Source organism: Trichechus manatus, unplaced genomic scaffold (assembly GCF_000243295.1).
Source record: "Trichechus manatus latirostris isolate Lorelei unplaced genomic scaffold, TriManLat1.0 scaffold00115, whole genome shotgun sequence".
NCBI classification, from domain to species: domain Eukaryota; kingdom Metazoa; phylum Chordata; class Mammalia; order Sirenia; family Trichechidae; genus Trichechus; species Trichechus manatus.
Window position 1 is genome coordinate 8,736,140 of NW_004444051.1, and position 12,813 is coordinate 8,748,952.

At 41.7% G+C, this 12,813-nt stretch overlaps 2 protein-coding genes across 2 annotated transcripts in view; one reads left to right on the forward strand and one right to left on the reverse strand.

Annotated features, from left to right (window-relative positions):
• LOC101348789 (uncharacterized) overlaps positions 1 to 12,813 on the forward strand; it is a 91,680-nt gene that overhangs the window by 36,394 nt on the left and 42,473 nt on the right. The window lies entirely within an intron of this gene.
• On the reverse strand, positions 589 to 3,481 carry LOC101351878 (H1.2 linker histone, cluster member). The gene has a single exon (XM_023738368.1). It carries the CDS (start codon positions 3,439 to 3,441, stop codon positions 2,800 to 2,802), a length of 642 nt encoding a protein of 213 aa, XP_023594136.1. The 5' UTR covers positions 3,442 to 3,481; the 3' UTR covers positions 589 to 2,799.

The window sequence follows — 12,813 nt, forward strand, 5'->3', positions numbered from 1 at the left end:
GAAATTTTTGTACACAAAAGATGGTTTATATTGGGAAACATTGACTTTCAAGCTTTAGGCCAAAGATGAGGTCAGAGAAGACCAGCATATTTGAGATCAGAGAGCATTTTAGAGTTGCATGCTCTTGTGGTGGCCACAAGCCACAGGTGATTAACTCAGAACTTGAAATGGGCTAGTGAAAATTGAGATGTGCTGTAAGTGTAAAATACACACCTTATACCAAAGACTTAGTACACGAATAATAAAAGTAAAATGTCTCATAAATAATTTTTACCTTAATTTTATGTTTGAAATGATACTATACATACTGGGTTAAATAGATAACATTATTGAAATTGATACCGATTTCATCTTTTCTGTCCTTTCTTTTGTGGCTTCTGAACGGCTTAAAATTACATATATAGCTTGCATTTGTGCTCACTGTAAATAGCTATGGAAAGAACTTTTCTACAGATTGTTAATTCATAACTGAGGATCTTTGATGTACACTTTATGGGATGCTGGACCTCAAGGAATCTAAAATTATCCTATTTCCACTTCCAACAACAATAAAGGAGATAAAATATGTAGTAAGAAAGATGAAGATTTATTTGAGAAAATTTAAAACTCTCCTAACAAATACAAAAATACATGAACAAATGGGAAAATATAAAATGTTCTTGAATAGGAAAATCAGCATCATAAATGTGTTGGTTTTCCCCAAATTAATTTATAAATTTAACATAATTCCAACAAAACTAGAGTATTGAGGGTTTTTATGTATGATGGGGGTAAGAAGTGAAGGCAACATAAAGTACATATGGAAAAATAAAATTAATAAACAATAAATAGAATAACAAGGAAAACTCTGAAAAATAGCAATGAGAGGTGACTGATCTTATCAACTATTGAAAACATATTATAACGTCTGTTATTCCATCATTATTTGAGTAGCTACTACAAGTCATGTATTCTCAGCAATGAAGGTAACACTGTAAACAGTACTTAAAACAGGGTAGTCACACTTTAGGAATGGCCAGAGAAACCAAAGGAACAGAATAGAGACCTGAGACTCAGTCTACCTGTCCATGGAATTTAGCCTGTGAGAAAGGTGGCATCTCAAATGGGGAAGGGGTGGTGGCAGAGATAGAAGAATTTATAAATGATCGGGGGCGGGGGTGATGGATCCGTATATTAAACTTTACACTAAAATACAGAAAACTGTTACTTTAAATGTAAAATTAATAACACAAAATTACTAAAAGAAAGCATAAGAGTTTTTTTAAAAGTATTGTGACAATAAAGAGGTATTTCTTATTTATGATTTTAAAAAAGTATTAAAATGTCTGAATTCATGTGCAGTGGGTGGTTAGGTAAACTCCAAGGTCAGAACCACCGCTATAATGGGGGAATTAACGCACACTAGATTCGTCGTTGGGGCAATGGGTAAAGAACTGAGTTTCAGGTCTCCAGACCCCCTGTCCCCAGACATTGGGTCTCAAGAAAATGCGTGTCCACCAGAATAAAAAGCAGAACTACACTTTCCTTATCTAGGAGAAAAGTCGTGTATATGAAAAGAATCCACAGCCTTGCTAACGAAAACTAAAGGCCTTTATCAGACATCCCTCTGCCCATGCATACGTTTTCAATAGTTAACCAATAACTTAGGCGTTGAAACATTTGGACTGCACAAAAATGCTCTTAAAGCAACCTCAATTTTCAGATATTGAAGCCTGTATTTAAAGTGTGGATCGGAGACCAGCCTGACACGACAAAATGGCCGCTTAAAAGTTCTGTTTTTGATACAAACAAATCCACTACACTATGGCAAAAGCTGCACGATACCAGGAACAGAAAGATCAAGAGTCCAGCCTCGCCCTGGTGGAAGGTTGCTGCTGCCGTAGCTGCTATTTTAATCCTTTGTTGCTACCACAAAGGAGAATTAGCAGAGAAATGCAAGAGCCCTTGAGCACATCGTTTAAGTGCTCGGCTGCTAACAGAAACGGCGGTTGGTTCGAACTCACCAGCCGCTCCACCCGAGAATACGTGGCAGTCAGCTTCCGTAAAGATTACAGCCTTGGAAATCCTATGAAGCTTGGAAATCCCTGTCCTACAGAATCGCTGAGTCGGAATCGACTCGACCGCAGAGGTTTTTGGTTTGGCAAAACAAAGGCGCCTCCACCCACTCTTCCTAGGGTTAGATGTTACCAATGCCCCAGGGAGACACCGTCTAGACTTTCAAGAACATGGAAATACCTGACACATTTCTGAAACAAATGCAAAGCGTAGACTCTAAACCTAAATGAAGCAAAACAGACTGGACAGGAGGCCTATTATCCAATTAAATTCAGGATTAAAATCAGGGGCTAGAGTTGTGGGCCAACCCGTGCGCAGAGCGGGACTTTTGAATGATTTTTCAGTCCAATCGGGATTCCCTTAAGACTAAAGCAGTAGCTTTTCTTGTTAATTCTGGTTGTTTTCCTTTTCACTGGCGTGGGGCGGGGCTGGCGGATATCCCAAGTACACTAGCAGCAGCCGAGCCTTGGAACAGCTGACCAAGAAGCCAACCAAGAGCGCAATAGGGAAAAGCCGTAGAGAAGGTCTTGGCCGTCACTCAGTCCTCTTCACCCCACCATCCCAGCCTACCAACAAGCCTGGGGAAGAGAAAGGTAAAAGAGGATTTAGCAACATCCGGCAAGCGTGCCTTGGGCTCAGAGAGCCCTATCAAGCAGAGTAATAAATGTTAAGCTCTTTTTCTGAAATCTGTGGTGGCTCTGAAAAGAGCCTTTTGGGTTTTGGAAGCAGGCATTCGCAAACAACCTACTTCTTCTTGGGTGCAGCCTTTTTAGGCTTGGCAACCTTGGGCTTGGCTGCCTTGGGTTTCACCGCCTTAGCTGCACTCTTGGCGGCCTTCTTGTGCTTAGCAGCTTTGGCCTTCTTTGGACTCTTGGCCACTTTTTTGGCCACAGCAGCAGCCGCTGGCTTCTTAGCCTTCTTCGGGGTCTTCTTGGCACTCTTCTTTGGGGTGGCCGCCCCTGTCGCCTTCTTGGGCTTCTTGGCTGCCCCGGCGGGCTTCTTCGCTTTGGCGGCTCCAGCCTTCTTGACTTTAGGCTTGACTTCCCCAGAAGCTGCTTTCTTGTTGAGTTTGAAGGAGCCCGATGCGCCGGTACCCTTAGTCTGTACGAGAGTACCCTTGCTCACTAGGCTCTTGAGACCCAGTTTGATACGGCTGTTGTTCTTCTCCACATCATAGCCAGCGGCTGCCAGCGCCTTCTTGAGCGCGGCCAGGGACACACCGCTGCGCTCCTTGGAGGCGGCCACCGCTTTGGTGATGAGCTCGGATACCGGTGGACCGGACGCCTTGCGGCGCGCCCCCGCAGGCTTTTTGGCAGCCTTCTTCTTCACCGGGGTCTTCTCCACCGGGGGGGCGGCAGCAGGGGGAGCTGGAGCAGTCTCCGACATAATGAAGATGTAAGACTCGGGGACAAGTAGCACCGAGTCGATGGAGAAACGCCCGGCCGAGACTGCCGTATATATAGAGCGCAGGCGCGCGCTGATTGGTGCTCCGGGCGCCCGCCTGGCTGGCAGGCTCGGAGCCACCGCGATGCGCTCAAGTTGTGTTTGTTCCACCTCACAAAAGGGGGAAAATATAAAAATGCCCTGCACCAAATCATCCGGGTTTGGTCGAGAAAGGATCCGAGAAGCCTTAGGCTTCGTGCTCTCCAGTTTTTTTCTCCGCAGCCACAAACATAACGCTTCCAGGGGTCCCCAATTCCCCCAACTCTGTGCGAAGTCCAGGGCAGTCGGAGACCACTTTCTGTTTTTCTTCTAAATTACCTGTTCACTCCTTTGCCCCTGAAAGTTCTTTTTCCCAGGAGTGGTTGGGTACATGCTTCCCTTCTTCTAGGGACAAAAACAGAATGGTTTCCACCTAAAGTTTCACGATAATTTTGTTTCTTCGTAAGGGAAGTAACACAGGTCCTCTGTGAATTCTGCTTACAGACTCACAGGAACGGTGGACTGGGACAAGGATTCCGGGACCAGTCCAAAGCAATTAGGGTAGGATGGGAGAGGGTACATAAGCCTTGGGGGGTGGTCATTGATGGTGGTGGGTTAGAGACTTAAATCTTTGACTCGAAGACATGTAAACTCTGTCAAATCTGTCTTTTCATACATGGGGGCGGGGCAGCCTTTTCACTTCTCCAAAGGCGAAAAATTGGGAGGTTTATAAAAGGCTCTCAGGGTCCCTTCTGGCCTGTGCAAGACAGGGATTCTGGCCCTCAAGAATAGGGATAATAAGAAAAGAAGGGAGACCCTCCCCCTCACCCCCCAAGCCTGCAAAGAATCCCCAACAGACTTGGCACTAGGGGTATTGAAATATCTGTTTCCAAAGTAAGAAGTATTTATTTACTTTAGTATACTGAAATACAGAAATGGATTTCAGCCCATGAACATTCTAGATTACTTCCAGTAACAATATGTTACACATGTCATAGTATAGAAGAACACTTTCTACCTGGGAACTCAAAGATATAGATAGAAATAAAGCTACTGACGTTCATAAAGCATACTTTTGACTTGTAAAATGTACCATAGATTGGAACTAGAAAAACATAGATACAAAGTTTTAAACAGAAATAGAGGAAAAGTAGTAGAAGATATAAACAGTTATACCGTCTCTTGTTGATGAGACTAATGTTACCTCTTCTCATTCTCTCTAAAGCTGAACATCTGTATTCTATTCTGAAGTTTCCTTTGCTGCTCTAGGTTTGCTGCTTCATATTTTGCCTTTACATCACAAGCGACTGCAAATTTTTCCTTGAGAGAAAAGATTGAGTAAACATACTCATGTATTTAATATAATTACATATTTATGTTTAGAGACAAAGGAAATATTACATCTCACCAGAAATTCCTGCTCAAATACATGTCTACAGAAGAAAATATGGCTTAAAGATGTTGGTCTTAGATTGTGATAAGGTCAAAAGGGGCTTTATAAATTAAGGTCAGTGATAAATCAAAAACGGGACATCTTCTCTTAAACTAATCCCATGGTTTCATTGAATAACATTCATTCAACATTTGAAAACAGCCTTCTGGGAATTAGTGACCTAATAAGATTAGTGATGGATGAATTAGCAGTCTTAAAAAACCACCTTAGACTGGCTATCCATTAGTGTATTAGACATACTTTTCCATTAGGAATTGTAAGACATTATTCAAAGTGTACAAATAACTGAAGCACCTTCATCATACTAATATACTTTGCTAAAAAAATTAAAAAATAAAAAAGTACATACCACTTTGCTCTGCTCCTATGTGTAATAAGCACCCTTCTCATGAAATTTAGCTAAATTATCCATCAGGAAACTAGCTGAGTGGAGCCTTGATTGCTAGGTCACTGGATCTCTCTTCACTATAAATTGGAGTCCCAGTTTATAAATCATCAGCATGTAAATCAATCAGATTGCATCTCTCTACATGCAAGTTTGAAGATCAGACTTCAAGTCATCAGGACAGCTAACTAAACCAAATCAAACCAGTTGTTTGTTCAGTCAATTCCGACCCGTGGCAATCCCATGTGTGTTAGAGTAAAAACTGTGCTCCATAGGGTTTTCCATGGCTGACTTTTCTGAAGTAGATCACCAGGCCTTTCTTCTGAGGTGCTTCAGAGTGGGCTCAAACCTTTAGCCTTTCAGTTAGCAGCCAAGCATGTTAACCATTTGCACCATCCAGAGGTTCAAACTCTTCTCCAGATCCCTTTAGTTTGTGCTGAGAAAGGCTATCCAAAACTTATTCAAAACTTAGAAACAAGACAAAAATACTACTGCATGTCTTTTGAAGTTGTATTAGATTATTGTCTAAAAATTCCACTTACAATTTACCTGATGCTCTAGGGCAGCACTATACAATAAAATAGAATGTGAGTCACATACATAATTTTTAATTTTCTAGTAGTCACATTGAAAAAACTAAAAAGAAGGAGGTGAACTTAATTGTAATATTTAACTTAATACTATATCCAAAATATTATAACTTCAATATATAATCACTATTTTCAAAAATTGTTTTACATTTTTTTTAATGCTACATCTTTTAAATCTAATGTACGTTTTACATTTACAGAACATTTCAATTCAAACTAGCCACATTTCAAGTTCTCAGTGGTCCCATGTGGCTACCATATTGTATAGCATGGCTTTAAAGGAGGATAACTTTGGGTTATTATTAACTTCTAATTAGGCCCAGATTATGTAAAATTCCATGTTCACTTATAGGAGATTAATAAACTAATAATTTTTTTGTCCAGTAGAGAAGCAAATGAATTCTTTCCAGAAGAGACAGCCCTGTGGATTCTGATTATATTAACCAATTTTGCAGTCTTCTTCCAGTGTTCTTTCTTTCACTGACTAGATACACATTTCAGTCTGCTGTATCCTTTTTGACCTAGCTGCGCCATCCTCCTTGTTTCCTCTTTAATGATTTGCATCATTCTTTGACACATGCAGGAGCTCCCTGGTGATTCGCTTGTATGAGAGTCATGTGTAACTTTTTGAAAATTATACTTTGATACTTGCTCAGTCACTTAGATTTGATTGTCCTGTGGGCTTATTTGTGAATTAGAATCTTTAAAAGCCTTTCTGAAAATCCAAAGATATAAACTTTTTGACCTTCACCTTTAAGCAACCTTAGATCCTGTAGGTGTCCAGTGGAGTGTCAGGTTTTAGAATAAGACTGAACAAGTCTGTGAGCAACAAAAGTCCTATTAAAATTAGCACCAAAGAAAAAATTTAGATTAAAAGTGTGATCCTCCCACTTGGAATTCGCGGTCTCAAGGTAGAAAACCACCAATAAATTGAGGACAGACTTAAAATACTGCAGTGAAATATGTTATGTATACTTGTATTTACACACATCGTGAATATAAGGGTTTGTTAATTTTCTTTCACACCACATTCTTCAGGCTTTTGAAACACTGGTGGACAAAGGTAAATATGCAGAGCAGAATGTCAGTACCAAAAGGCTGTAGTGGAACTGGAGAGAGGCCCCAACTGCATGATGCACTCAAAGGAGAGTGAGAGGAGTTTCTGGGAACAGGAGCTGATGGCTGATTTTTCTATCGCTTTTCTCCTTCTACCATGCCAGAGGAGGGTTCTGTCTACTTTGGGATTTAGCTAATTCCCTGGATGGTGCAAACGGTTAATGCACTCTGCTGCTTACTGAAAGATTGGAGATTCAAGTCCATACAGCCTTGGAAGAAAGGCCTGGCTATCTACTTCTGAAAAACTAGCCACTGGAAACCCTATGGAGCACAGTTCTGCTCTGACACAAATGGGTCACCATAGTTAGAGTTGACTCAACGGCAACTGGTTTTTTGTTTTTTTGGTGTATGTGTGTGTTTAATCTAATATTAAAAAATCCCTGTTATAAGCCCCAGCTAGGAGTGATTAAAACCCGCATCTTCCAGATTCACCAAATGATGAGGCGACCACACCACTGGCAGGGCCTGCCTGAAGGAGTATGAGGTGCTAGTGCTGCCATCCACTAGGAGATGGACAGCATAATAGGCCAGCCTGAGAAAAAGTCGGCAGGAAAAGGGACTTCAGGAGATTTGCAGCATGAATAAGATTGGCATCTTAAAGGCCCTCTAATCTGTTTTCTTGCTTCGGCCCCAAAACCATTCTTACAAATAACCCAGAGGAACTTTTCTGTTCTCTTTTTAAATTTTGCAGGCAAATGGCTAACAATTAGACCATTAGACATGAGCCAAAATGCTCCTTTGTCCACCAGTGTTTCCAGAGCCTGAAGACTGTGGTGTGAAAGAAAACTAACAAACCCTTAATATTCACAATATGTGTAGATATAAGAATACACAATATAATGCATTACAATATTTTAAGTCTGTCCTCAGTTTATTGGTGGCTATCTTGAAACCATGAATTCTGAGTGGGATGACCCACCTTTAATCTAAATTTTTTCCTTGGTGCTGATTTTAATTGGACTTGTGTTGCTCACAGCCTTGTTTTGCTAACCTATAAAGTGCAGAAAATTAAAATATATCCCAAACTATTAACTACTCACTAATATTTTTAGTGAGTCTTAAATAGAAGGTATTTTCACCCTAAATTTCAAAGGTTACAAAGGATCACAATAGAGGGTCCCAGACATAGCTGGAGAAAAATGTAGGACAAAATTCCAACTAACAACAACAAAAAAAAAAACCCAGACATACTGGTTTGACAGAGACTGGAGAGACCCCAAGAGTATGGCCCCCGAACACCCTTATAGTTCAGTAACGAAGTCGCTCCTGAGGTTCACACTTCAGCCAAAGATTAGACAGGCCCATAAGACAAAACCAGACTAAATGGGCCCACCAGCCCAGAAGCAAGGACAAAAAGGCAGGAGGGGACAGGACAGCTAGTAATGGGGAACCCAAGGTTGAGAAGGGGAGAGTGTTGACATGTCGTGGGGCTGGCAACCATTGTCGCAAAACAATATGTGTATTAATTGTTTAATGAGAAACTAGTTTGCTCTGTAAACCTTTACTTAAAGTATAATAATTTTTTTTTTTCAAAGAAATGAAAGGTGAATGCACTGGCGGAAAGACAGAAAGAACACAGAAGATGGACTGAGAATGTCGCCTTTGTGAATTGCTCAAGTTCTTTTAGAAATAAATGAGTGGCCACTGTCACAAGTTCCTATTTCATGACTCAAAGCTTCTTTCTATTTAGGGCTGTTCACTGAAGTTGTTGTCATTGGGTGTCGGTGAATCAATTTTGACTCATAGCAACCCCATGTATTACAGAGCAGAACTGCCCCACAGGGTTTCTAGGCTGTAATCTTTAAGGGAGCAGATTACCAGGTCTTTTCTCTCGCAAAGCCGCTGGGGAGTTTGAACAGCCGACCTTTTGGTTAGCAGCCAAGCGCTTGACCATTGCTCCACTAGGACTTCGTACTCACCGTGGGACCTGTGCATATAGGATATTGTTTAGCCAAAAGTTATAGGAAAACCTACTAAGGTAATTAAGTCAACTAACTGCATAACATTCAACAAATTAATACATAGTGAAAATGGGAACAGTAAAGAGTAAGTACTAGAAGGAAATTAGCAAAGGAGCAATATGCTCGTATACATATAAAACTTGAGAGTTTATCTCTAGCCAAATTGTGACTTCTACAGCTACCCGTCACAGCTTTGATTAGCTCTGGTCTTATAAACCAGAATCTCAGATGCAGGCAGTTGCTAGATTTGGGTTTTGTGACATTAGTTTAGTGAATCAAGATGAAGGATATAATCAGCGCTTTTTAAATTGCAGTGCACTTTACCAAGGAAATGGTAAGATGGAAATCAGATTCTAGTTGTGCTTCTGCCACTAATTAATTGAGTAGTCTAGAGAAAGCCACAATTTCTCTGTGCTTTCTTTTTTTTCTTCCATAAAAGAAAGGATTTGGATTAAAGGAAAAAAAACTTCCAAGGCCTTTATGAGAGATAGAGGGCAACAGTTCATGCAAATATACCCTGCCCACAATACCCCATGTTGTTTGTAATTATGGGCACTAGATGGCACTCCTAATCAACCAACGCTTATTTTGCAGTCTTGTAGGGTGCCATCAGGTGGATTCCGACTACTAGAGATCCTATAGGACAGAGTAGAGCTGCCCACATAGGGTGCCAAGGCTGTAATCTTTATGGAAGAAGACTGCCACATCTTTCTCCCACAGAGCAGCTGGTGGGCTCAAACCGCTGACCTTTTGGCTAGAAGCCGAGCACTTAACCACTGCATCACCAAATTTCTTCTGGCTTCTGTGTAATTATTAACCTCTAGTTAAGCACTCTGCTGCTAACGGAAAGGTTGGTGGTTCTAGTTCACCCAGAGGCACCGCAGGAGAAAGGCACGTGATCTGCTTTTAAAAAATCAGCCACTGAAAACCCTATGGAGCACAGTTCTACTCTTACACACATGATATCTCCATGAGTCTGAAATGACTTGATGGCAACTGAAAAAATGTTGTACATTATATCCTCTAACAGTTTTCCATCTCTTTTGGTGGGCAGAAATTATTATTTCTGCTTGACAGATGATGATCCCAAGGTACCAGGAAGCCATGAGATTGCAGTAAGTCCACAGACAGGCAAGAAAGTGGGAGAAACAAATAAGTGGCTTTGACTATTGCTTATCTACAAGGAGAAAAGTAATTGTCAGGTGGTCTACAAAAATTATGCTGGCTATTCCACTCATTCCACAAAGAATTAACCAGCACTTCCATGGGCCCAGACTGTGCTGCGTGCAGGAGGTAGGAAGGTAAATAAGGCACGCTCTACTTCCATGGAGAAGTCCTGAGTGGTGCAAACAGTCAAGTGCTCAACCACCAACTAAAAGGCTGGTAGTTCAAACCCACTCATGGGCACCATGGAAGAAAGGCCTGGCCCAGTGATCTGCTTTTGAAAGGTCACAGCCATGAAAATGCTATGGAGAGCAGTTCTACTCTGAACACCAGGAGTGGGAATTGACTCTACAGCAACTGGTTTGGTTTTTTGGTTTTTACCCTCATGGAGGAAAAAGGTAGGAAAAATGTAGGTAATAGTGGCTGTGAAAAAAGATCAGAACCCATTGCTGTCAAGTCGATTCTGACTCATAGCACAGTGGTTAAGAGCTCAGGCTGCTAACCAAAAGGTTGGCTGTTTGAATCCACCAGCTGCTCCTTGGAAACTCTATGAGGCAATTCTACTCTGTCCTAGAGGGTTGCTATGAGTTGGAATTGACTCAACAGTAATAGGTTTGTGTTTTTTTATGTATATACTAATTACCTTAAAGAGATTTAAGGAGTTTGTAACTTCACAATGTGCCTAGAACCAACCCAGTACCCTAAATGTAAACTACCTGTTACCCATTCCTATCAAATAGTGATACAGAGGAGAGCTACTCCATAGGGTTTTCTTGGCTGTAATCTTTATGGAAGCGTGTTGCCAAGTCCTTCTTCCACAGCACCATTTGGTGGGTTTGAATTGCCAACCTTTAGGTTAGCGGTCAAGCTCAAACTGTTTGCACCACCAAGGGACCTTGACCGAAAACTATGATTGTTGTCGTTAGTTGCCACTGAGTCAGTTTTGACTGGTGGCGATTCCACGCATGCAGAGTAGAGTAGCTCCATAGGGTTTTCAAGGCTGTGACCTTTCAGGAGGAGATTGCCAGGCCCTGTCTTCCAGGGTGCCTCTGGGTAGGTTCAACCCACCAACCTTTTGGCTAGTAGTAGAGTGTTGCAGTGAAGTGATTTACTTAATATGACCCTTCTAGCCATAGTCTTTGTGACTCCCACACAATGATTGGGAGGGACCATGCAAATCAGGTATATGGAACCGCAACAAGGTGTGGTGTTGGCTTGGACAGGCTATGATTCCCACTGTTGTGTGGTTGTCCTCCATTTTGTGATCTGATGTAATTATCCTAATTATCCTCCATTTTACATGTCATAAATCCTAACTTCTGTATGTTAATGAGGCAGGATTAGTGTGGGGTGTATCTAAGTCACAGCCTTGCAGGAGGGCGTGACTCAAGTCCACCCTTACTCAAGTCATGCCCTGCCCTGGGATTTGGCCTTCGTCCAATGCATATATGTGGATGCTTTGTCAGGGCTCTCCCTCTCTGCATCTGGATCCTGCATCCAGCTCATCATTGTCTAACCTCTGGTTCTTGGGACTTGAGCCAGCAGCCTACCATCTGACCTGCCAGTTCCGGGATTTACCAGCTTATGCAGCCCCGTGGGGCAGCAGCCTATCATCTGACCTGATTCACTAGCTTCCACAGCCTTGTGAGCCAGCAGTCTGTTATCTGGCTTGCGGATTTGGGTTCATCAGCCCCTGAGGCCACGTGAGGCAGGAGAAGCCTAGCCTATCCACGGATTTGGGACTTGCCAGCCTCCACAACCACGTGAGCCATTTCCTTGATATGATTTGTGAGTTCTGTGAGATGTTGCAGCAAATTATGGAACCCAAAGATGGGAGGGAGAATACTGCAGGAAGGAGAAGTAGTTGATGTTAGAGATGATGGCGTGGTACAGCAACTTGGAAAAGTTGGATGTTTGGGACATCTTTAACCTCTGCCTCATAGAAACTAGCTTTGTGCTGATCCTTATGAAAGAAATTATTCATTTAAGTATTTAACTGTTTTCACACTCGGAGACTCCAACTGTAAACTACATTCTCTTAAATACAAATGCAACCCAATCAAGATCCCCAAAAAGAAGATTGTACTGAAGTGCAGGTTGTATAAAAGTCAAACAGAAGATCCTCCCCTCCCACCCATTATTTTCTCATCTATGAAATGCAAAACGTAACTAACTACATTAATTAATTTAATTAAAACCACCCTGATTGCTAATTAGTACTTTTGAAGAGTTTTAGGGAACGAATTGAATATAGAAGTTGTTTTTTACCTTTAAAATCTCTAAGGCTAGAGAATTGCTGAAGAACAGCAGTGACCTCTAACAGATCTTGCTTTGGCCTCAACCCTTCCCTGCCCAGCTAAAGGCATTTACAATGTGAAATGCTGTTGGTACCCACAGGCACTAGATGGTGCTCCAAATTAAAACTAACTGTGGAGGGACAGCTGTTGCCCAGGTTGCCTGGCTGTGTGAGCAAGCATTAACTCTGGGTTGACACTGCATCACTCAGCAGATTTCAAAGCTCATCCATATACATAGACTCTTGGTGGGCAGAAATGATTATTACCCACAATTGACAGTAGTGAGAAGCTGTGAGACTAGAGTAAAAGCCCAGGGCAGGCAAGTATGGGGCTGGCTGTCAGGTACTATTTATAAAAAGAATTAAATTGT

Coding starts and splice junctions, on each gene's coding strand:
- LOC101351878 (XM_023738368.1), bottom strand. CDS start 3,441: ATGTCGGAGACTGCTCCAGCTCCCCCTGCTGCCGCCCCCCCGGTGGAG.